The sequence below is a fragment of the Notechis scutatus genome, chromosome 3 (assembly GCF_049901735.1).
Source record: "Notechis scutatus isolate UNSWTSFEM ecotype Mainland chromosome 3, rNotScu1.2, whole genome shotgun sequence".
Taxonomy (NCBI): Eukaryota; Metazoa; Chordata; class Lepidosauria; order Squamata; family Elapidae; genus Notechis; species Notechis scutatus.
In genome coordinates this window covers 127,175,638-127,200,060 of record NC_142011.1, presented here as the reverse complement: position 1 = coordinate 127,200,060, position 24,423 = coordinate 127,175,638, and the positions used below count along the sequence as shown (strand labels likewise).

The 24,423-nt window shown below is 36.6% G+C and overlaps 1 protein-coding gene across 1 annotated transcript in view; it reads left to right on the top strand.

The window, feature by feature from the left end:
- MYO10 (myosin X) overlaps nt 1-24,423 on the top strand; it is a 158,582-nt gene that overhangs the window by 15,931 nt on the left and 118,228 nt on the right. The window contains exon 2 of the mRNA XM_026673439.2: nt 13,697-13,795. Coding sequence (XP_026529224.1) covers nt 13,697-13,795 — 99 coding nt within the window. The remainder of the gene's footprint in view (nt 1-13,696; nt 13,796-24,423) is intronic.

Here is a 24,423-nt window from a genome sequence, read left to right as displayed (position 1 = left end):
TTGTTAAATGTTAATTGTGAATTGATGACTACCTGTATTCTCAATGGTCTACATCAGGCACGTCCAAAGTCTGGCCCGGGGCCAATTGCAGCCTGTTTTAAAATTTCAAGCGGCCTGCAACCTCTTCTCCTTGCCAGCTCAGCCTGTCACTCATCCCCGCCGGCCGGCGTTTTTCCCTTTACCACACAGCTGTGTCAGGCTGAATGGTCGACCCCCACACATTTTCACCTCACCAAATCTGGCCCTCCTTGAAAAAAGTTTGGACACCCCTGGTCTACATAGAGGGGTATTTACATTAGCGTGGATTAGTGCTTTACCCTCAGTAGTGATACTGAGAAAATATTTCTTTCTGTGTATGGCACTGAAACTGAATATGAGTTTCACTAACTTCATAATACCTGGCAAGGAAATGAACCCCTTGTTTCTTTATGCAAATAAATGCTCCTTGCATTTCATCCTAGGTAGAAAGTGACCTAGTAAAATATGCATGTATAGCTTGGCAGCAAAGTTTGTGTATGAGTTTTAATATTAAAATACAGGTTGCTGTACGGTATCGCACAGATTGATAAAATAGTTCATCTGATACTGAATTAAAATGTGATTACCAAAGCTAAGCTAAATGAAAATGGATTGAAACATTAATATTTGACAGGATCAGCATTTAGTCCAGATACAGGTGATATCAAGCAGTGAAATAACTCCAAAGTTGTCACAAAACTTTCTGGTGCTACTGAGTTGAATCAACTCTAACTTTATGAAAAAACCGGAAGACAATACAGTCTATACAATGACTCACTTTTTCATTTTCTCTTTGCCTTTCTCCTGAATATTGGTCAGCCTTAATTACAGTTAAAAATGATGCCAAACCTTTGCTTCAGATAAAGGCAGTAGGGAAAATGGTGTTTTAGACAGCTGCAGGAAGGGAGTGTAAAATCTTAGCAGCTGTTGGTTGCATGGTTGCATTACCATCTACTTTGATGTTGGGTAGAAACAGTTGTGATTTTTTTTCCCTTTTACAGTTACACAATTACAGTAATGTGCTACTGGCATGCTGCATTAATGGCTTTTTTTTTCAAATGGATACCTAGAAATGGCAAAAAAAACCCTGAAAAAAGTGAGAGAACTTGTGTTTCATATGACTTGTGCCTCTGAGGAAATGTATAGTGAATATATTTTTTTGGCAGGTTTTCCTTCTACAATACCTATTGATGGGCAGAATTTGAACAACCTTTCTTTGTGAATAGAGTTTTGTAAATTATGGCTTGCATTGTTTTCTCAATCACAGGCACACTAGTTTCAGGGCTTGTTTAGCAAAATCTTAACACATTGATTGAGATAGAGTGACAATTTTATTTATGGTAAAGTAGGATATGGAAAAGACCAATTTTTCTAACTCCACTTCTTTTGTAATTAGAACTGGGCCTTTTAAACTGTCCTTTGAATTAAAAAAAATTAAATGATGGTATGCTGGGAATATTTAATATAATTTAGTGTTTATTTTTTAAAAGTTCAATGTTAGCCAGGCAGAAGAATATTAGCCTTTGACTATTTACCTGTTTAATCCTTTGGGGTTACTTTGATTTGATTTCTCTATGAGATTTGTTATTTTTCTCAGGAACTGAACATTTATTTTGGAAAATTAAAGCACAAAATTAAAGATTAGAGTACATAATAAGAAATGATGTCTTTGGTTTATCTGATTTAAGCCAGCCAATTTGCAAATTTTAATATCTGAAAAAAATCAGTTAGATATTTATTAACAATTCTATTACAGTTTCAAACAATGCAAAATTGGAAACTGGTCTCTTGCTTCCTTATATCTTTGGAGTAACTATTTATATGTTGTTTAAAAATCAGAGCAAAACATTTTGAATTGGAAAATTGTTAAGTCTCCATTAATTTCAAAGAAGAAAATAATTGTTTGCCATTGGATTGGGTAGCTCAAAGGAATTAAATTGCAAAAGTATTTGTTTTCTACTTCCTTAAAAATAAAAGATGCCTGCTAGTTTTTTTATTAGGTCAATGTTTTCAGAGCATGTATTTTTTCATGCATACTTCTATGAAAAGGAACACCCCCGCTTACCCTGGAAACAAAATAAAGGATGTCCGATATTAAATTCCACAAGGAGCATAAACATCCTTCTTTACTTCTCAAAGACAAAGAATTATAATATTCATATATCTATAACTCTGCATATAGATTTTTAATACAAGCAGGCTATTAACATTATCAGATATTGTTCATATGGTAGATTCCCAAGCTTTTAAATACGTTACTATAAACTGATCAGATGAAGTCTTTAGGGGACCAGCTATAGAGGGTTGTCAAACTCCTGGCCCGTAGGCCGGATGTGTCACACACTGGCCACGGCCGCACCCTGTTTAGCAAAGGGGAGGAAAGTCCCGATATGTCACGTGACAACACCGTGACGACGTGAATTTGCCATCCCTGAGCTATAGCATCAGAATCATGCCTACATAATTGATATATAAGCACCTGGCTCCCCCCCCCCCCCAAAAGGGGGGAAGAATTGTAACAATTTTTTATGATCAACTAAATGTTTACTACTTGTTACAGTCTGTCTTTCCTCCCCTCCCTCCTCCCTCTCTCATTTCAGGGAGGAGTAGCCCTTCTGGTGGAGGGGTCTGTCTGAATTTTTTAGAGCTGCTCAGTCACCTTTCGTACCTACCTGGCTGTCAGTGGTCACTAGTTGCTCTGAGTAGCTGTAACACATATAATGGCCACACTGCAGTAAACTAATTCGGAAGGTGGTCCAAACCAGGTGAGGGTAGCTGATGCTTCTTCAGCTTTTGGTGAAATAGGGGATTTGTCTATCCCAATGTGTAAAATATGGCCTTGGCAGGTTGGACAGAGGAGACTGATCATTGGTCCAAGATACTCTGTTTTCCAAGTTTTCCAAGATACTCAGACCACCACCACCAACACCCCGCTTTGTATATTTCTTTTATTATTGTTTGTATGTTTCTCCTCCTTTCAATTTTTGCCCTTATTTGCTGCATAAGTTTTTTAATTGCAAGAGATTGGATTACAATTTAATTTATTGGACTACAGCTTCATTTATTTATTGTTGATTTAATTACAAAATGACTGGTGTTTAACTTCCTGCACAATTTGGATTAATATATTAAAAGTAAAAGCAACAAACCTATTGATTATGCACCATTGTCATGTTAATTGACATGGAAGACAACATTGTTATCTTTAGCACATGCATTGAATATGCATCTGATGGCAGCATAGCTTAATTCTTTTGCTTTTACTTGTAAGTAAATGGATGTAGAAATCTCACATTTTTGGAGATTCTTTCAAAATTACTGTAGGCTTTCTCTGTGTTGCTTTATACAGTTTGATGTACTTTTTCCCATGCAAATATATTAAATATATCCTCATTGTTCACCAGTCATCTTGGGAAGGCTGATCTTCTTCTAATTGTATAAAATAGTCCTGTGGATACTTTATGAACCAACATGGTCATGCTGAATAACTGGTACTCAAGCAATGAGCAATTGAAATTACCCAGGCTGTTGCTTTATTTTTAGAAATTGAAATTCTTCTGTTGGGGAGTTCTATAACAGTTGATTGAGAAGCATATATTAGGATTGTTTAAATTCCTTGTCAATTACCTTAGTCTTTGGTACATTAATTTTCAGATGCATATTCCTTCTTTCATCATATAGTCTATCTGTTAATCTATGCAAATTATTTCACTCAGTTGTCTTGAACCTCATGATGGAGGGGTCATATCAATGTAATAAATAAATATGTTTAGTCAACTGCATAGATGCTTCTTCGGGAAACTAATTATGTTTGGTGGATCTTCTACATAATGATGCATAGGCTGTTCTTCTGTGGATGGATCTGCTCAACCCAACTCATTCTATGAAACCAAGAGTAGATAGCAGAGAAGAATTCTTTGGGGATATTAAATTATTTTTCCTTTTGCTTTTAACAGAAGAAGTTAGCAGAGCTTTGTGCTAACTCGAACAAACAAGCTGCTGCATGCTTATTGAGTAATAAATCACATTGAGTTCAGTAGCTTTTATTCCTGGGTAAATATTTAAGATCTGTAGTCTTCTCCAGTCATGTGCTAACTTCTTCATTTCTTTCCACTTGTTTCTGCAATCAAACAAATATCTGCAGTTGTCTCTGTTCAGATACTTTCTATTAATTCTTTCTCCTGATTTTTTTTTTTTTTTTTGATTACCCTTTTATTGCATTTGCATGGTGTCAAACTGGTCAGCATGAACTCAGCAGCCACAATTTGTTGATCTACTTCAAATCATGCTTTTAATCCAGGACTGTTTACAAGGGGAATCCTATCCTGTATTAATTGCATTTTCTTCTATGCACCCATACTGGAAATAATGGTTAATATTAAGAATGGGAGGGAAAAGGAAGTCATTCTGAAAAGGAAACATAACTGCATGAAGTTGGCTCAATTTGTTACCCATGGTTTGCTTTCAGGCATGCTGCAGATGGCTAAGGATTGCTTCTTTCATCATTAAAATGCAGATACATTTAGGAGTTACCTTTTGGTTATGAAAATAACTGGAGTTTACTAAGAGATATGTCAAAAAGCAGTATGGATTGTTATTAGTATCTTTCTGCTTTCACTTCAGCAAGACACTGTTGTTTGGTTACTAACAGTCTACAGGTGGTCCTTAACTTACCACAGTTCATTTAGTGAGCGTTCAAAGTTACAATGGGACTGAAAAAAATTATTTATGACCATTTTTCACATTTAGAACCATTGCAGCATCCCCATAGTCACATGATTAAAATTTGGCGCCTTGGCAACTGACTCATATTTATGACAGTTGCAACATCCCGGAGTTATTGTGATCTCCTTTTGTGACCTTCTGACAAGCAAAGTCAGTGGGGAAGCCAGATTCACATAACAACCATGTTACTAATTCAGCAACTGTGATGATTCACTTAACAACCATGGCAAGAAAGGTTGTTAAATGGGGCAAAACTCGCTTAACTCTCTCGCTTAACAACAGAAAGTTTGGGCTCAATTGTGGATGTAACTTGAGGACTATCTACTTCTTTGTGACAGAAATAATTCTTTTCAAAATAAAACATTGTTTTATGTCATTTTACCTTTCATTTGATTCCCTTTTTAAAGAAAAAATACTAAGCAGCTAAGCCAACCTTTCTAAACTTGATGCCCACCATAACTAGCAGAGCTAGAGATGGGAATTGTAATACGTTTGCAGGGCACCAGATTGATGTCTGAATTTAACTATATTTTCCTTACTTAAGGCTTCTATTTTCCTCCCACCCAATATTGCATAGAGATTTTTGGTTGTTAGGAGGGATTATTGAGAGTATATTGCTGTATTTTTTTCTCCTGTCACTCAATCAGATTGTAGGGAAAAATCTTTTTGTAATAGAGGTCGTCTTGCCCTGGGTGTTCTTCTGAAACACTTCCACAGCGCAGCTGGACAGCTTTGCAATTTTTAATCTCTGTTCTTGTATTTCTTTTATTCTGAGATGGGAGAAAGGCTTTATCCAAAGTTTTGTTCCTTTGCGTCCTTGTTGGAAGATATTTCTCTAGTCCAATTTCTCTTGCCATGTATGCTTTTATATATCTATCTTTCTTATTTTTTATTGAGGATTTTTTTACAGAATAAAACAATACAAATTTAGAGAAGAAAAAGAAAAGAAATCAGTAAATAAGAAAGGACAAAAGTAAGAAAAAGAAAAGAAAAAAGATGTAAAGAAGTAGCTTCCAAACTTCCAACAGTAATAAAAGTATTTACATTTTATCCTCTCTTTCTGAAATTATATTGTGGTTCCCTTCTTTCCTTATTCTACCTTTTAAATGGTCAAACCCATAAATTACAAGTTTATTTTTCTTGTCTATGGATATTCTCAGTCATCCAAGTCATGGTTGTCCATTTCATTTTCCTCTTTGAAAATGTGAGGTCTAGGGGTCATGAAAGAACTTGACTGGAAAAAAGATGTGAAACAGACAAAAGTCAAGAATTTTCACATAGTGCGTATTTAAGCTGTAGAATACACTGTAATGTAATAGTGATGAACACTAACTTGAGTGGATTTTAGATAAATTAGATAAATTCAGAGATGAAAGTATATCAATTGATACTAATTGTGATGACTTCATTCTGTTAGATATTTCTGTAACTTTTTGAAGATAGCCATTTAAAAAAAATTAAATATTTCCTCACTCTTTCCCAGCTGAGGGCTGTGAATGTAAATCTGAATGGAAAGTTTCAGTATGTTTTTAGCATTAATAATGTTGAAAGTATTTCTAGAATCCATCCCTCAATAGTACACATGAGAATTGTTTTTTTCAACTCTTATTTAATTTATTAAATAATAATAAATAGTAAATTAAAATTTATTCAGCAGAATAACAGAGTTGGATGGACCTTTGTATCACTATGTGTATTTGAACCAAAACATTTCTAGCTTTTTTACAAGCCCTGATGAGCATGATAAAATGATCCTTCATATTTTTCTACATTTCCAACAGAGATTTGAAGTATTTGTATACAGTCTAAAAAGTTTTTTTGGTGTCATATACCAAAAATGAACATTCTCTTTGAAATTGTAATATAATATAAATTCCAGTCCTACATATATTTTCCTATGAACCCATTTGTGTGTTATAATTAAAGTTCTTAGCTTTAACTTGTTCTTCTGTTTCCAATTTCACTGAGCTTATACATTTTAGCAATTATTATGTTCATTATTTGTAAACAATTGAATTTCAAAATTCTGCTTATATTGTTGAATGTTTTTCATCTTTTAAGTCTTTCTCTTAACTGTACATATGAAAGCCATTGGAAACTCCTCTTATATGTTTTTAAGAGCAAAAGAGATTTCAGTATTGTAATCTCTTACAAGAAAGGTGATCAAAACTTTACGAGCCTTTTGATTGCCTTCTGTATTTTTTCCAGTTGTGAAATAATATTTTTCAAATCTGGCCACCAATATTGTTCCTGTTCCTGGTACATATACACCATAGACTTGTATAAAGACATTTGGCAGTTTTATTTTCAGTGCTTTTCTTAATGATCTTTATCATGGAATTTTTGCAGCTGCTGCACAAAAAGTTGACATCTTCATTGACCCAAAATATTTTCCTTGTTTAGTTACACTCCACTCAGACCTTATGTACATATGAAGTTAGGGGGTTATTTTTTTTTGGGGGGGGGGGGGTAGCGGTAATTTTTTTAGTATTTTAAAATGCCCAGTTTTAAATGTATGTCAAATAAATGTTTTTTTCTAGAATATTATTACAAAAAATAAAAAAATAAAATAAAAATGCCCAGGATACTTAAATTACGTCATGTTTGCTGTTGGAGTGGCCATTTGCTTTGTTTAAAGAGCTCTTCATAACCAATTTTAGTTTTCATCACCCTAAATAGCTTGGTATTATCTGCAAAACTTGGTGTCATGGATCTTTTTTTAGAAGGGGAGATGACAGACAGAGATCAGGTTTGATATTTGCAAGTTAGCTCTTTTCTATATAATTTGAACTTGATTTATTTTCGTTAGAACTTCATTTTTAACCATGAAAGTTTTTTTCTATATTAAACATCTTTCTCTGCTGCTATAATGTTAACTTGTCCACTTCACTTTGTTCTTAGTCCTCCACGGTTATTAGTCTGTTCACACTTTCTTGGCTCTTCTACAGCTCAGTTCCTAGAGCTGTTATTGCTTTAGTTGTTTTGACTATCTCTTATCTCTCCCCCACTTCTTTCTTCAGAGTCACTTGTTCTTGTTTGCTTCCAACTTCTTTGTTCAAGCATCTGGGTTTGAAGTTGGTTGTTAAAACGGCAGTTGCTTGTCTCCTGCCTTTACTTTTCTCCCACTGACCTCAGACCTTTCAAATATTCTCACTCCTCCTTTCTCATCTTCAATTCTCCATCAGTACTCTTCCTTCCACCATTCACCACCTCATTCTTGTTCTCCTTAGAACTTTTTTGAGTCATGTTTACTTTTTATGGACTTTGTACCTTCTGATCCTCTCTTTTTATCCAATTGTTTTTCTTTTCTTTTCTTTTTTTCCTTCCAGCACCTCCAAATTGCTATTGAGATGCTGTCACAACAAGCAGTCCCTTCTTTAATCATTGCTGCCAGGTCTCAGCTGTTCTTCAATACCTTTCAACTCCATCAAACACCTTTCAGAAAGATGTTATAACTGATAAAAAGGCAGATTGTTTTAGCCCATGATCACTATTTTCTCTAAGGAACCTTTGATGAGGAATTTTCTCAGTCCTTTTGAAAAATCCAAGTATACACTAGATAGGTTTATTTCCATTCACATGCCTACTGGCATTCTCAAAATAACAGTAGAAGTCAGGTGACTAGTGAAGCAGGATTTATATTGTAAAAGCTATGCTGGTTTTATTTCATCAAACAAGACTATTTCTTTATGTGCTTTATATGTTATTTTTGACAATCTCTATCATTTTGTCCCAAACAGATGTTAAACTGATTGGGCTATCATTTTCTGAATATCCTTCAGTCTCTTTTTAAAAGCAGATGTCACCTTGGCTATTTTCTACTTCTTTGGTAGGAAGTTAGCAATTTTACACCCGAGTATCTTAAAAATTCTTGGCCTGATACCATTAAGACATTAATGCCATGATTTGTTACTACTCTATATAGCATCTCAGATACCATGAAGTATTTTCTTTTTTTTCTGTTCAGTTTGGTCGTTCTGATTCCTTTCCTGGAAAAGTCGGTACATGATCAGATAATTAGAAAAAAAATCATTCAGTTTTTTTTACAGTCTCCATTCCTTCCATCTTTTTTTATAAATCTGTACTTTTAGCAATATGTAATCTTTACCCAAGCATTTTTTTTCATTCCTTTTGTCATCTAATGGCCAGCACTTTCCTAACCAGTTTTCTGCTTCAAATATATTAGAGTTGTAAGTGTTTCCCTTAATGATTTTTGCTGTATACATTAACTTCTTCGTCTGTATTGGACAATCCTGGCAGTTTGCCATGTTCATATATGCAAAATCTAATAGCATTATAATCAGTGTTTCCACAACACATACCTGGTCAGTGTCCTTTCTAGGATGAGTTCTAGGTTGATTTCCTTTTCAATCATCCCAAGATTACTGTCAGTGTTTTGAACAGGTGATCAACAACATATTCCTAGATTTAATTTACCTTTGTGTCCAATATTGCTATTTATAGTGATTCTGTGGGATAACCCAACTTTCCATTTTCTAAATATCCCAAGTACAAAATGACGCAGGTTCATAATCCAAGGAATAAACCCAGCATGCTTGTTTTTCTGGTGGCCAAAAGCTTGTTCTACCAAGCACAAACCCACAGTAACCTATCTGCTACTCCCAAGAGGCGGGTAATCCTACTCTTGGCATTGTGCAACTCCTCTTCCTAGCTTCTTTCATTAGTTATTGTTATAATATTTTTCTTTATTGGGAATCATTTGACCAAAAAAGATAGCCTCTCTATTGTAGTTTTATAAAGTTTGGGACCTGTCTGTATCACAGTCACTGAACTCACCTTAACAGTCTCTGGAGAGGACACCTCAGTGGCCTCCTTTCCTCCTTTTCTTTCTTTGCAAGCCTCTTCTTGCTTGTCCTGATTGCAGACTTGTCTTTCTGTTTCTGAAATGTGCTTTCTGGGACTGAGTTGTTAACCGAGGAATATGATTCTGTGCACCAGCTAATTCATTTAAAAAGTGAATCGGCCTCAGATATAAACCCCTCCTGCCAGACCACGTGTTTCACAAAGAAAGCAAACATTTCTACCCTCTGGCCAGAACCAAACATACAGCCACATTATTCAAACACTCTTTAAAGCAGCTGATCAGCTGTTAGAACTCACAGTCTTTCTTCAGAAATAAATGAGTGGTATAATATAGATTTTGGCTGGCAGGGAGACCTGGGTCCAATTCCAAGCTCAGTCACAGAAGCCCTCTATGTGACTTTGAACCACTTTTTTCTCAACCCACCGACCTTACATATTGACATTCCAAAAGAAGGGAGGGGGGAAATCAGAGTTTAGTTTTATTTTTTGAAATCAATTCCTCGCTTGACTGGTTAAAGGAGATTCTTGCTCATTGCAGATGATTAGGCGGCTGGCTGATTAAATAGGATTCAATGACTGTGGTCCAAAGAGGCATCTTCTCTCTCTCACCAAAGATTAGGGAAGCATTGCTAGACTATCAGTTGCTGTTTGTTCTTTTGCCCCCCCCCCAATTCCTGACAAATTTTCCACATATTTCTGAGGGAGGATAGTACAGAAATGTGTTCTGAATGTATTATGTTCCCCCATGGGATCCTTCAAATCAGGAAGTGTTTTTGGATGGTGAATGAAAAAGTAATCCTAAATGGATGGGAAAGATGTGTGTGCTTTCCTGAATGCACCTTAGAACAAGAACCAGCTGTAGCCCAGGTGCCTGTGCTTCTGACTTGCATAAGCCATATTGCTTTTCATCTCCAGGCAACAAGCATTATTGTTCTTTTTTAAAAGCGCTTGGTGGACAAAGAGCAGCTGTCTTCTGATAACTGAATTAGCTGGACTTTGACAGGCAGCTGCAAGTGTCAGTTGGCTTTATCTCTGTAAGCTACTGCTGTCTTCCGTATTGCCTTGTCAGCAGTTGAAGCTGTTTGAACTCACAGAGAGAGCGTTGATAGGTGGAACAATAAGCTCGGTCCATAAGTAAACATGATCAGTGTCTGTCGTTCTCTGTGTGCTAATGGGCTGTATGAAGCATCAGAAAATGTGTTGGCAACCAGAATGCTTGCAGATAATGATTACACTCATTTATAATAACATGATTTCTATTATAGTCCAGTTCTTCTGTTATGAATGACATGATAAATGTATGTTGAAATTTATGGAAGACTTGCAATGAGGAGTGAGATTTCCTTTTTCCATTCTTCCTCTCCACATACATGTTTCCTTCCTGCTCCCATACTTCTTTGCATATATACATGCGACTGTAATATCCCACACATTCACACATTTCCTATATATGCATATATTCTTTTTCTTATAGTTGCTTGCACAGCCCAAGCATACATGAAGCACTTTCTCTCATCCCACACAACCTACTTATGATCCATCCAGATCTGCCCATAATTTCTACCAAATCACAACACCAGAGAATCTAGACCGATGTGCATCCCAAGAATTTTAGTGTTTTTCCTCGCCTGACTATTCTTTTGCAACTCTTGGGAAGATCTGACTGCATAGAACTCTTAGTTTCAATCATTATTGGTACTGGTTTGGGAAAGATAACGTGGACATAAAGCTGTCTAGGGTGGCATTATAAATTTGATTCATAAATAAAATAAATACAATCAGATAAAGTATCTCTTTTCTCTCCCTCCACTTTTTTGTCAGACCTTCACTGACCCTAACTTTTAGAGTCTGTGTGTGGCTATTATCAGTTAATATTGATTCATCTTGGTTTTCTGTATTACATATTGCACATACTATTCTTGATCTGTTTTTTGTGGACTAGATCTTTTAAAATAATAAAAAAGGATCTACAGGTATTCATTCCTTATTCTCCAATATTTGACCTACTTGATCTGAAATCAAATTAATTTACCGATTCCTGAAGTATAATAGTAATTAATTTCTGCATGAAGAAATCTGCTTAGAGCATTGCCATTAAACTGGTGAGGGAATTGCATTTTATTATCAGATTAAATATATCCATTCATGTAAATTTTTAATGACTTAGGAAGAGTGAGATTGTTTCACAGTTATTTTTCAAATCAAATAAGCTATTCTATAACCTGAGTGGCTATCGTTACATTCAGTTATTTGCCTGAACTATGTGTTTGTTTGGGCTACAGTATATTTTTCCTCTTGAATATTTCTGAAGCAAAACTGATCTTAGTCAATTAGGAAACAAGTTGGATGTAATTATTTCAAAGAACTTTATACTTAATGAGCTACCTTGCAAGGGTATTCTGGTATCCTCATTTGTTAAAGGAATACTGAGTCCTAGGGATTGTACCTTCTCCTCAAAAAGGGCACCCTACATCAACTAGAAAATGAACATCTGCAAAGTGCTGGTTTCTTCCTTGTTATCCTTGAGGGGTGGGGGTACACTTTTCCTAGGACTACAGAAGGCCTTTTGCAATTTCTGATTTGGAGATATGCTAAAAACAATAACCTTGCATTAGATCCTAACAAATCTTCCACTCTGTTTGACTATTTATCATAATAAATTTCCCAGTTTTACTTGTTATTATTCCCTGAATATACTGAATGATATATCCTATAAAGAAATTCTTTTGGGAAATCTGGGATACAAACATCATAACAAAAACCAAACATAATCCAGTTTTGGAAATAAAACATATGTACAGAATATCCTAAGTACAGTATTTGTTGAGAGTTAGCATAGAAGGCAGCTTTGTGCAGAAGATGATGATCCAGGATGATTTCAGGTTCACATGTTTTACAGTTTACATCAGAATGATAACCCTGTTCAGGTACACCAAACCAACTTTTTCTTAACAGGGTGGAACTTGTATTTCATCTATAGCAGGCCCAAGGGCAGTTTTGATTCAAAAAGAACAATGTGTTTAAGACAATGGAACTTTGAAATGAATGACTTTTTAATTAATACTCAAACTGCTAGTTGAAAACTATATGGGAAGAATTATCTTTGTTCCGTAAAGGAAAAAAAATCACTTTTAACAGTACATTCCAGTAGAAATTGTGTGTAACTGTAAGAATCAAAACATGTATTTATGACTTTTAAGTAATCTTTCCCAGGCATAATTATAATTTCTTAGTTTTCAAATTCTAAGCATCCACTGATAAAGCATACAAATAATTCAATTTATGGCCTTCTTGTTCTTTTTTACCCCTTTTACTTTTTCTTTCTTTCTGTGTAATCTCATTTCAAGACAAATCAGTTAAATTGTTATGATCTAACGCTTACCACCTTGATATATTACTTTAACCCCTTCACCCACCTAAATTTATTTATGAAGTGGGTAGTGGTGAACCAACAGAAACTGAAGCTCAAATACTTTGGCCACCAAATGAGAAGAGCGGACTCACTGGGGAAAAAAACCCTGATGTTGGGAAATATTGAAGGCAAAAGAAGAAAGGGGTGGCAGAGGATGAGATAGTTAAATAATGTGGGCATGAGTTTGGAGAGACTCTGGGAGACAATGGAGGATGTGGGGGCTGGCATGATATGGTCCATGTGGTCACAAAAACACAACTTAGTGATGAACAACAACAAAAAATGGTGACTCAAATGCTTCATGGGATGGAAAAACTAAAAGATTCCTTTATTCTGTAAAATAATCTTGATGAAGTAGGATATAGTTTTTATGAAGATCTTAAGTTTCAAAAGATCCCATATGCTGTATCATAAATATGAACATTATGTGTAATTTTATGTAACTGTAGCTCGTCTGTGTGATGCAGGGAATTGGAATCACATGTGTTTGTGGTTTTCTATTTTTTTTTAAAGGTAAAAATCTACTTTATAATCTGTTAGGGTTATTAATAGAAACAAGAACATGTACTCTTGGATGGGTTTTTGTACCTGTTTTGCTATTTATTAAATGGGATCCGCATATATCTATTGGGTGTGGGAGATTTGATAAATTACTAAGATTATACTTTTAAAATTCATTGTTGATTAATGCTGGTTTTGGGTTTTTCCCCATTTTAGGGAGTACGAGTTTGGTTGCGAGAAAATGGCCAACATAATCCAAGCACTGTACTTTCCTGTGCAGAAGGAGTTGTTGTATTCAGGACTGATTATGGACAGGTAAATGCATTGCTTCTAAATATGTTTTGTTTGTACTATCCATATCCTGGTAAGTGAATGAATTGTTATGAACTCTTACAGTTTTTTCTGTTCATAGGCCAGTTTTGAGAGCAGTTATTTCTTATTTACAATAATTCCCATGAGGTAACTGTTATTATTCTTTACAAATAGAAAGGCATCAAGAAACCCTGAGAGGTTTTAGGAAAGTCTTCTATGTTTGTATAATCTTTGTAGATTTCCTTCCCTCTCTTCAGCTTTTATCACACCCAGTGCAGGCCAACCTCTCCTGAATCATCTCAATGTATGTCAATCACTACACTGGAAATGTCATCTGTCTTTTAAAACAACTAAATGTGCTTATTATACAGTACTAAGAGTGTATGCTTATTCAGAGAAAAAGAAGTGAAAGTTAATCACTTTCACTGTAAATGGCAGTCAAAGTGATAGTAAGATTTTATAGCTTATCTTACAATGTAAAATTATAGAATTGGAAAGGACCGTTGCATCAATATAGGAATCCAAGTTTAACCATCTCCAACAGATGGCTGATTGGCCTCCACTGGAACTCTTCCAATGAATGGGAGCAGACTTCTCTTCTTCATGATTCGTTCCACTGTCAAACTATTCTAACTATTTGGAAGTTTTTCCTAACATGCAATCAAAACGTTGCATGGAACTTAAGACCATTGTTCCGTGTCTGACAATATTGCCTTGAAAATATTATCTCTCTTTTTCTGAAACATGCATAGAGTCACAAAAGAATAGCACTTTTTTTTTCTTGGCTGATTATGATTGTTTCTGTGAATAATGTTAAAAGGGTTTTCCTTTTTAAAAGATTAAACATCCTACGCACAAAAGAATCACATGATATATTTCTATTTTTGTTGGTTTTTACACTAACAGAAGGGGATAAAAATAAATTTTTCCTTTAAATCTAACAAGACCGGAACACAAAGGAAAACAGAAATGTAATGAGCAATAGTTTGAAGGGGGGGTGTCCAGTGGATGACTGCAAGCTGATTAGCCTCTATAACATCAAACAAAAGAATGTTTAATTAGAGCACTAGTGGACGAGAGCTTGGCTGTGGGGGTCATGTTGCCTGGCTTCAGTTCTCAATGCTCTAAATAGAAGCAGCTGAGATTTAATATCTAAAAAATGTAAAATGTGTGCATTTCCCAGTCAAAACCACAGATGGTAAGTATCATGGACCTTGACATTCAAAAATCTTCCCTGAATTTGCTTAACAAAGAAATCATTCATGGAATGGCATTAGGCTAGAAAATAACATGATCCAGTATCCTCTGCTTTAAATAATAATACCTGTAAAAATCTTCTCCATCTTTCATCCCTTCCCAGCTCCCATTTTTTTTCCTGATTTTTGAAAGAGGCCTTTTCCTTTCCTTCTTGGGAACTTAATTTAAAAATACTTAAGCAGAAACTGAGTGATGTGGTTAGCTTCAAATATATTCCTGTCTACAGGGATTACGCTTTATTTTCTCATTCTCTTTGGGAGTATGTGGGAGGTGACGAGCAAGAAGTAGTGGAAGTTTATGACTATCATAGGGTCTTGAGAATCCAGCCTGCATGCCTTAAGAATTCATTTTAGATGGATCTTTAAAGCAGATGGCAGCAATAGACAGCTAGGAGACCTTGAACTCTTTTGAAGTAGGAGAATTTGAAGCTCCTATGTTGAAATGTGTAGGCGGTCACCTTCAAACTAATGTTTGTGGTTCACCTCCCTTTTTGCTTTTCTGTTTAAATCAGCTTCTGTAGTTTATGCTCCTCTTTCGGATTGCCAGTTCAAGGAAAAGGGAAAACCATGGAGGGAATACTCTTTTAGAAAGGATTTGGGACTGAAAATATGCCTGAGTATTTCACACTATTTGTTCAGGATTGTTCACTGAGAAAGCTAGTTGCTGACCAGACTTTTGAGTCCTTATTTACTAAAAGCTGATTTGGTACAGATCACACATTCTGTGGAGTGTTGAATGTAACAGGATTTCCACTTGCCTATGAACTAATCCAACTCAGGCTTACCAGCCCATATTGGGTTTTACTAAAACCAACAACCCAACCTTAATAGTGAACTACTAAATCCTGTTCAACCCATTTTAGCTGCCAAAAGTCACCTCCAGTATTCTCCTTTCTGGGTTTAAAATGGCTGCATAGCAACTAATACTAAGGACATCTGACTTATAGCCTCTCCTTTCCTATGGACATTGGGTTCTAAGAGAACCTAAACAATATTCTATTTACAGATCATTATCAGCAAAGTTTAGCACCGAATTAGTCCAGTTTGCTTTGGTGTCTGCATGAATATAGGAAGAGCCAACAAGAAGCCATGGCTGAAAATAGGTGCATCACAATAAACAAAAGTGCTCCCTTAGAAGTGGTGATAAGATTTGAGCCTCATCTTGAGAGTTCCGGTTTGCAGGGCTTCGGCGGCAGGCAGGAACCCGCAATCATGCATGGTTTCTGCCTGAGCTCGCCGCTGGAGCGCCTCGAGCCAGCTGGCTTTGGGGCTAAGCCACCCCGTAGAGGTGGTGAAGACGGGGAGACCCAGCAGGGTTGAGGGGAGCCGCATCTCTCCTCCTCAGCTGGCTAAACTCCCTTTCCTGAAGGCGGTCAGAAATGGCCGCCTCAAAGAAGCACTCAGCCGGAAAAGAAAGTGCAGGAGGAAGTTAAGAAGTGAAAGTTTTTGGCTGACCGGGACAAAAAGCAACAACTAAGGTATCCTGGAATTTAAATTTTACAAAAGATAATACCGCTCCCAAAGAAGAGTCGGAAGCAGCGAATGAAAGTGAAAAGGTAAAGGTTTTTTTTCTTTACTCTCCTTCCTCACACTGACAACGAGAAGAGCTGAATAAAGAAATTGAAAAAATCCGCTTTGGCACTAAGACGTAATTGAACTGGAAATATAATTAAATGCCAAAGGGACAATAAAGATTTCTGAATACTAAAAAATTCTTTTTCTTTTTTTTTTGCTATAAGTGGGAAGGGAGAGGAAAAGAATAAGAGCAGGACTTGGAAGGAGGAGACTGCTTGGAATTCAAAAGAATTTAAAGTTAAATCTTAACAAGACTTCTAAAAGATACATTTTAACTGGAACTTTGCAACTAAATAGTAGCACCAAGAAGAGAAAGTGAAAAAAGAAGAAAGTGTCAAAAGAAACAGCTTGTGTGTATTTGGATTGTTTGGTGACTGAGATTTTTGGAAATTATATTTGAATGACTAAAAACAATTGAGTGGTTGTTTAAAAAAAACAACTCTACAATGGCATCACTTCTGGATGAACTGAAAATCGAATTTAAAAAATATAAAGAAGAGGAACAAGAAGGGAAGGGCTCCTTTGGCTCCATTTTTCAATTCTTAGAAATGGCGATTGGTGTCTACAAGAAACAACAAGAAAAGACTGCGCAACAAGAAGATTGGGACAAAGAAGAAGCCATTTTTAATGAACAAGTAACTCTATCTGGGGAAGAAAAGGGGGGAAAGAGAATGGAGAATTTAAGATTAAAAAAAAAAACAGCCAAAAAAGGGAAAAAGTGGATATAATGTTGGAAAGCAACAGAAAAGGGGAATACAGAAGCGGGAAATGGAGGTGGAGAGACAGGGGGTAAAAAGGGGACAGAGAAGAAGAAAGGGAAGAAGGAAGGGAAGAGAAGTTACAAAGGTCTGGAGCAAGATGTAAAGAAACAGGACTTATTCAGAGATAATGGGTGAAAATTTAACTGAAAAAGGGATTCTGTAAAGGTACATAAGATTGTATTGTTATATTTGTAATAGAAATAATGTTAGAAAATTGGAAACAACATATGATTAAAAAGTGGAATAAAATAGTGTAATTTAATGAAACTTTTGTGAATAAAATAAATGAAATGAAATAAATGAGAGAATTGAACTAGGAAGGAATGGGAACATTTTAACTACTCAATGTTTTATAAAATATAAGTGAAGTGGGGGGGAAGTAATTATGGAAAGTTTATAAGTGTTCCCATAGAAGTATGATACTTATTTGAAAAGTAATGTGTAAAATGTTTAAGATTTAAATGAATATTAATATTAATGATAGAATTGAATTGGTAGGGATTGTTGTTTTAATTATGTTATATATCTATATTTTTTCTTTTTTTTTAAATACATTGTGTAGTTTTAGAATGTACCAAGCAGAATCTGAACGGAAGTTATGTATTATATTAAGTGTTATAATTTTAGGGGAAAGATATAAAGGCGTCATACTCCAATCAGTGATCACGGGAGAAATTTTGTTTAATGAGAAAAGATAATAGACAGCTGAAACAGGACAAAGAATATAAGTATGATGATTTGAATTGAGATGAAATAAATAAAATAAAATTAAGAAAGTTGAAAGAGGGGAGAAGTTATATAGAAAATGTAGAATGGTAATAAGATATGGAATGGAATATAAAAATGAGCATGAACTTGAATTTGTGTCTGCACGAAGAGATGTAACCCAGGATCAGGCTGCTTTCAAAAAAGATGTTTTATGTTTTATGTTTTGTTTGTTTATGTTTGTTTTTAAAAATCAATAAAATTTTCAAAATAAAAAAAAAGATTTGAGCCTCATCTCAAATTTGCAGATCGAACTTTAAAATGCTAGGTCTCTACGAAGATGTTTACTTCTCCAAAGGAGGAAAAAGTTTTTCAGTTGCTAAATTTTAATTTAACACATTCATTCTTCTGGTCTACAAATTACTTCACCATCCAAAATAGTTTGTAGCACACATAAAAACAATAAAACAATAATAAAAATAATAAAATGTGCAATATATACATTGTTACGGATTGTGATATAATAATCAGTCCCTTCAACTATTAAAATACTTTATAAAGATAGCAACCATCCAATATTAAAAATTGCATTAATAAAGCAACTAAAGAATACAGATGCAAAGTTTAGACCTCTTTTGAATACAAAAAGGATGGGAGAAAACAGAACCATGAATAACATACTCAGCTTCTTGGAGCAGTAGAAATTCCTATATAAAACATGACAAGAGTTGCATGGGGTTCAGTTTAGCAAGAATTAACCGTACCTTATTATATCTGAAATGTTAAAATGTGAACACAGCGTTAGAAGTCAGTATTGAGTGGATTCATCTGTGTTTGAAGTTGTTTAGCTTTTTATTTAAAAATGATATACACCTCCAGGCAAGTTATCAACATTCAAGCATCTGCCTAGTGCCAGTGTGAAAGAGAGCTACTAGCAGATGTTAACTGAGCATTGCTTGGAGACCCATATTCACAAAATAATGGCTAAAAACATATGTTACTCATTGTTAAACTGACCAGGTTTTTGTAACTAGAATTATCTTCCAGGCTTTGTATGGGTTTTCAAAATAGGTTTTAAAGGATATGAAAAGAACCATTTATTACTTCCCAAATGTTGGGATCATGACCTCATGAGGGGGTCATTGGGAACTAAAAGGACAAAGGAATTGGAACCTTAAAGCCTTTCTGATGAGACTTCCCTCATTCTTTGAAAGTCACTTCTTTGAATTAAATTTGACCACTTTTTAAAGGTTGAAGTACTACTGTGGATGTCCCTGTGTTTGTATTTAATGGATTTCTGTTGTATCATGTTGATTGTTATATCTGACAATTAGCATATTGTCAGATGTTACGTGTACCTTATTATACCTTATTATCATAACATCTTCTAGAAATGGAATGCATTTCTAACTTTGTAACTGATTTCTAACTTTTCTATACATTTATGGAAGTTATTTGTTCTTCCCCTCCCATTGGAATTCTTTTGTCCTCCTTTTACAGCAAATGAGATCAAATTAACATAAGCAGACCTGTGTTTTGATTTATACCTAGATTTATACCCATTTACATCAAAATGGAAGCTGGAATATGCAGAGATTACTAAAACTCCCCATTTGCCATTCTTATTTGTTTCATCTCCATTCTGTATATTTGGCTTTGTGATCCGTGAGAAGACACAGCAGTATCCCATTCATCTTAGAAAGTTATTCTTAAAACAATCTTGCTCTAATCTATTACACTTAAGTTAATTCAGGGCTTCGCCAATTTAAACATAAACATCTGGGAGTAAGCAATGATGATATCTTTCTTAATGGACTTTCTGGCTCTCCAGTTAAAGTACGTGGATGATTTATAATGGAATAATACCTAACAAAATATCAATTAATGTAAGTTATTGTCTATGCAGTGATCCCCACCTGACCCGCTCCCCCCCCCCGCTGCCCGCCGCCACTTTTTTGATGAAAAGGCTGTGACCTCAAGCGTGCTTCTTTTTTTTCTTCCTTCTCCTCCTTCCCCCCCCCCCCCCCCCCCCCCCCCCCCCCCCTTTTTGATGAAAAAGCACCTATTTCCGTAAACCGCCCACTTTTTGATGAACCCCCCCCCCCCAACCCCCCCCCCCCCCCCCCGTGCTTCTGGTGAGCCTTACGGAAAGTAGAGCCCCTTCTTCACGGCCCCCCCCCCGGGAGGGCCGGGTCCACGGCTGGTGGACCCTGGTCTATGGGTTACTGAATAATTCTTTATAATACTAGTCCTATGGCTATTGAAATTGAAGTGTACAGGTGAAATTAGAATATTGTGCAAAAGTTCATTTATTTCAGTAATGCAACTTAAAAGGTGAACCTAAAGTATGAGATAGACTCCTTACATGCAAAGCAAGATAGTTCAAGCCATCATGTGTCATAATTGTGATGATTATGGCTTACAGCTCATGAAGACCCCAAATCCACAATCTCAGAAAATTAGAATATTGTGAAAAGGTTCAATATTCTAGGCTCAAAGTGTCCCACTCTAATCAGCTAATTAAGCCATAACACTTGCAAAGGGTTCCTGAGCCCTTAAATGGTCTCTCAGTCTGGTTCAGTTGGAAGCACAATGATGGGAAAGACTGCTGACCTGACAGTTTTGCAGAAAACCATCATTGACACCCTCCTTAAGGAGGGAAAGCCTCAAAAGGTAATTGCAAAAGAAGTTGGATGTTCCCAAAGTGCTGCATCAAATCACATTAATAGAAAGTTATGTGGAAGGGAAAAGTGTGGAAGACAAAGGTGCACAAGCAGCAAGGATGACTGCAGCCTGGAGAGGATTGTCAGGAAAAGGCCATTCAAAAGTGTTGGGGACTTTCACAAGGAGTGGACTGAGGCTGGAGTCAGTGCATCAAGAGCCACCACACACAGATGAATCCTGGACATGGGCTTCAAATGTCGTATTCCTCTTGTCAAGCCGCTCCTGAACAACAAACGTCAGAAGCGTCTTACCTGGGCTAAAGAAAAACAGAACTGGTCTGTTGCTCAGTGGTCCAAAGTTCTCTTTTCTGATGAGAGCAACTTTTGCATCTCATTTGGAAACCAAGGACCCAGAGTCTGGAGGAAGAATGGAGAGGCACACACTGCAGGATGCTTTTGAAGTCCAGTGTGAAGTTTCCACAGTCTATGTTGATTTGGGGAGCCATGTCATCTGCTGGTGTTGGTCCACTGTGCTTCATTAAGTCCAGGGTAAACGCAGCCGTCTACCAGGAGATTTTGGAGCACTTCATGCTTCCTTCCGCAGACTAGCTTTATGGGGATGCTGACTTCATTGTCCAGCTACCAAAAGCACCAAAACCTGGTTCAATGACCGTGGGATTACTGTGCTTGATTGGCCAGAAAACTCACCTGACCTGAACCCCATAGAGAATCTATGGGGCATTGCCAAGAGAAAGATGAGAGACATGAGACCGAACAATGCAGAAGATCTGAAGGCCACTATTGAAGCATCCTGGTCTTCCATAACACCTCAGCAGTGCCACAGGCTGATAGCTTCCATGCCACGCCGCATTGAGGCAGTAATTGCTACAAAAGGGGCCCAGACCAAGTACTGAGTACATATGCATGCTTATACTTTTCAGAGGTCCGATATTGTTCTATGTACAATCCTTGTTTTATTGATTGCATGTAATGTTCTAATTTTCTGAGATTGTGGATTTGGGGTTTCACAATTATGACACATCACGGCTTGAACTATCTTGCTTTGCATGTAATGAGTCTACCTCATATATTAGTTTCACCTTTTAAGTTGCATTACTGAAATAAATGAACTTTTGCACAATATTCTAATTTTTCGAGTTTCACCTGTCTGTTAAAGTGCCAGATAATTGATGGTGCTATATAGATAAAAATGGTATCTAACAGTGCAATCCTATGATCAAATGTGCCCAGAAATAATAACTTTTCAGCTTAATGAAGATTACTCCACAGAGCAAAGAGAGTAATAGCTTGAATGCTTGCTTACTCTTACATAAACTGGACTATTTATAATTTTTATCAATTTAAATCTTTATAAATTATTGGAGTAGCTTTATAAATTCTCACAAAAGCATCTAAGATTTATTTATGCAAATACTTAAAATGCTGATTCTCTATATAGGTTCAAATCCCACCTGTTCCTTCCTGCTTTTCTCTTATATTAAAGAAAAAGGATTATTTTTGTGTTATACAGACATACATAGTTACAGTTTAAAAGGTTAAATTTTAAGGCATACTTTAGTTATTTACACAAACATGCAGTTTGATCTAGTGGTGAAGGCACCAGGCTTGAAAACAGCAGACTGTGAATTCTAGGCATCCCTTAGGCATGAAAGCTAGGTAGGTGATTTTAGGCCAGGCACTCACTCTCAGCCCAGGATGTCAGGGTGTCAAGCTGGTTGATCAATTCCTCTTGCAACCAATGGATCAACATTTGGTTGATCTAAAAAATGTGGACCCGGCACTTCCAGGAAAAAAAAGACTAAGAAGAAAAAAAATTGTTTACACAAATCAGTCTGCTCCCCATGTGTGCTTTCCATACATATGTGTCTTCATAGCTGGTATATATTCAGACACACGAAGCACAAGTAAAAATATGTAGATGTGAAGTTGGGGTAATTGTTTAAAGCTTTGAATGTCACAGAAGTGTAAGACTTCGCTTAGGAACAGCAAAAACACTGTTTCGGATTTGCATAAGGAAGGATGTTGTGTTGTTCAGGAGAAATGTATGCAACTCAAAGAAAATCAATGAGACTGATAACCTGTATAATAAATTTGAGTGTTGTTTTTTAATCATGCCATTGCAGGCATTTAATAACTTGTTCTCCCATGAGCTGTTCAGAGCATCCAGTAGTGGGAGGTGCTTCAGTCTCTGCATGTCTAGGCTGGGCTTAATTTGTGGAACACTCCTCCTCCTCCACGGGACTCCTTCCTAGCGTTCCCCAGTTTTGGCTCAGCCTCGTGAGGGATAGGCAGTGCTTGTGATTCTTCCTTGGCCGAAAGAGAGAAATTCCTTTCTTACTAGCAGGTTTGGTGAATTGATCAGCTTGTCTTTAGAATTCTTTAGCCTTCTAATCGCATTACGATCTCTCGACATTGGCTCCTTAACATCGGGCAGTCGGAGATCATTCTCATTACAGCGAAGCGCTGATTCGCACCCCAAAGCGGAGGGAGGCTTCAGCGCTGCTCCGCACCCCTCCCCACAAACGCTCTTTCTACCCCTGCCGTTCTGACAGATAGCCGCAGAGTTCCTTTAATCTGAACAGTGGCGTGAGCTCTTTGCTCACAATGGAGTCGTATCGCCTTCCTTTCCCCCTCTGAACGCTGCTTGGGGTGGAAGATTCAAACACTTGGTGCCTTCCACCCTTCCCCGCCGTTTAGCCTTATAGGAAGAACCCTCGGAGGCTACTTCTTCACACGGTGGGAGTTTGCTGCTGGGGAGCGTGCCAAAAGATTAACCGCCGGAGGCCATTTTTTCTTACAAAGACCTCGTGGGCACGCTGACTGCATTTCATTTCGAGCTGTGTGAGGTACTTCTATCCCGAGCAGAGGTTTCCTTTAGGAACACTTGGGATCATTATACCCCCGTCTTGTTTTTTTCTACATTCGAGGCTATTCCTACATTTAAATTGTTGGCTTAACCCTCACAGCCCAATCAACCCAGTGGCACAACAGCGAGCACCTAGGCCTGTGTCCGCCTGTGCAGGGAAGCTGTTGAAGGCCTCTACCTTTATCAATTTGGGCCTTTAGGCGTTCTCAATTTGGCTGTTTGGTTTCTCAGCATCTAGTCTCGTGCTATTTAATTTACATTCATATACATATAGCCACATATATTATTATTATTATTATTATTATTATTATTATTATTATTATTATTATTATTATTATTATTATTATTTATTATTATTATTTTGGATAATATTTTAATATCAATAAAATATTACTGAGATACGACTCATTATATTAAAAAAGAGAGAGAGAAAAGGGCGGAATAAAAACATCATCAGGGCAACCGGTCTGTCCTTAGATCAGGCCCCTGGGCGTGCCAACTGCCTTCAAAGTATTGCATTGAATAACAGGCATACTGCAATTCCTTCAATCGAAATGGCAGGCGGTAGCAGTTTTCAGACCTCATCCTTGAAGGTCAAAGCCAAATCACAGCACAAACCTAAGCAGGCTAAAGGGAATTCTAAAACTTCAGAAAGGGATGCCAACAGGCGCCATAAAGCATTAGAAAAGCAGATAGATAACTACACATGGGAGGCACACAAGGTCTCACAGGACTTTCCCTCCTCTAGTCCAGGTCCATCTACCTCTTCTCTCCCTCCTCCTCC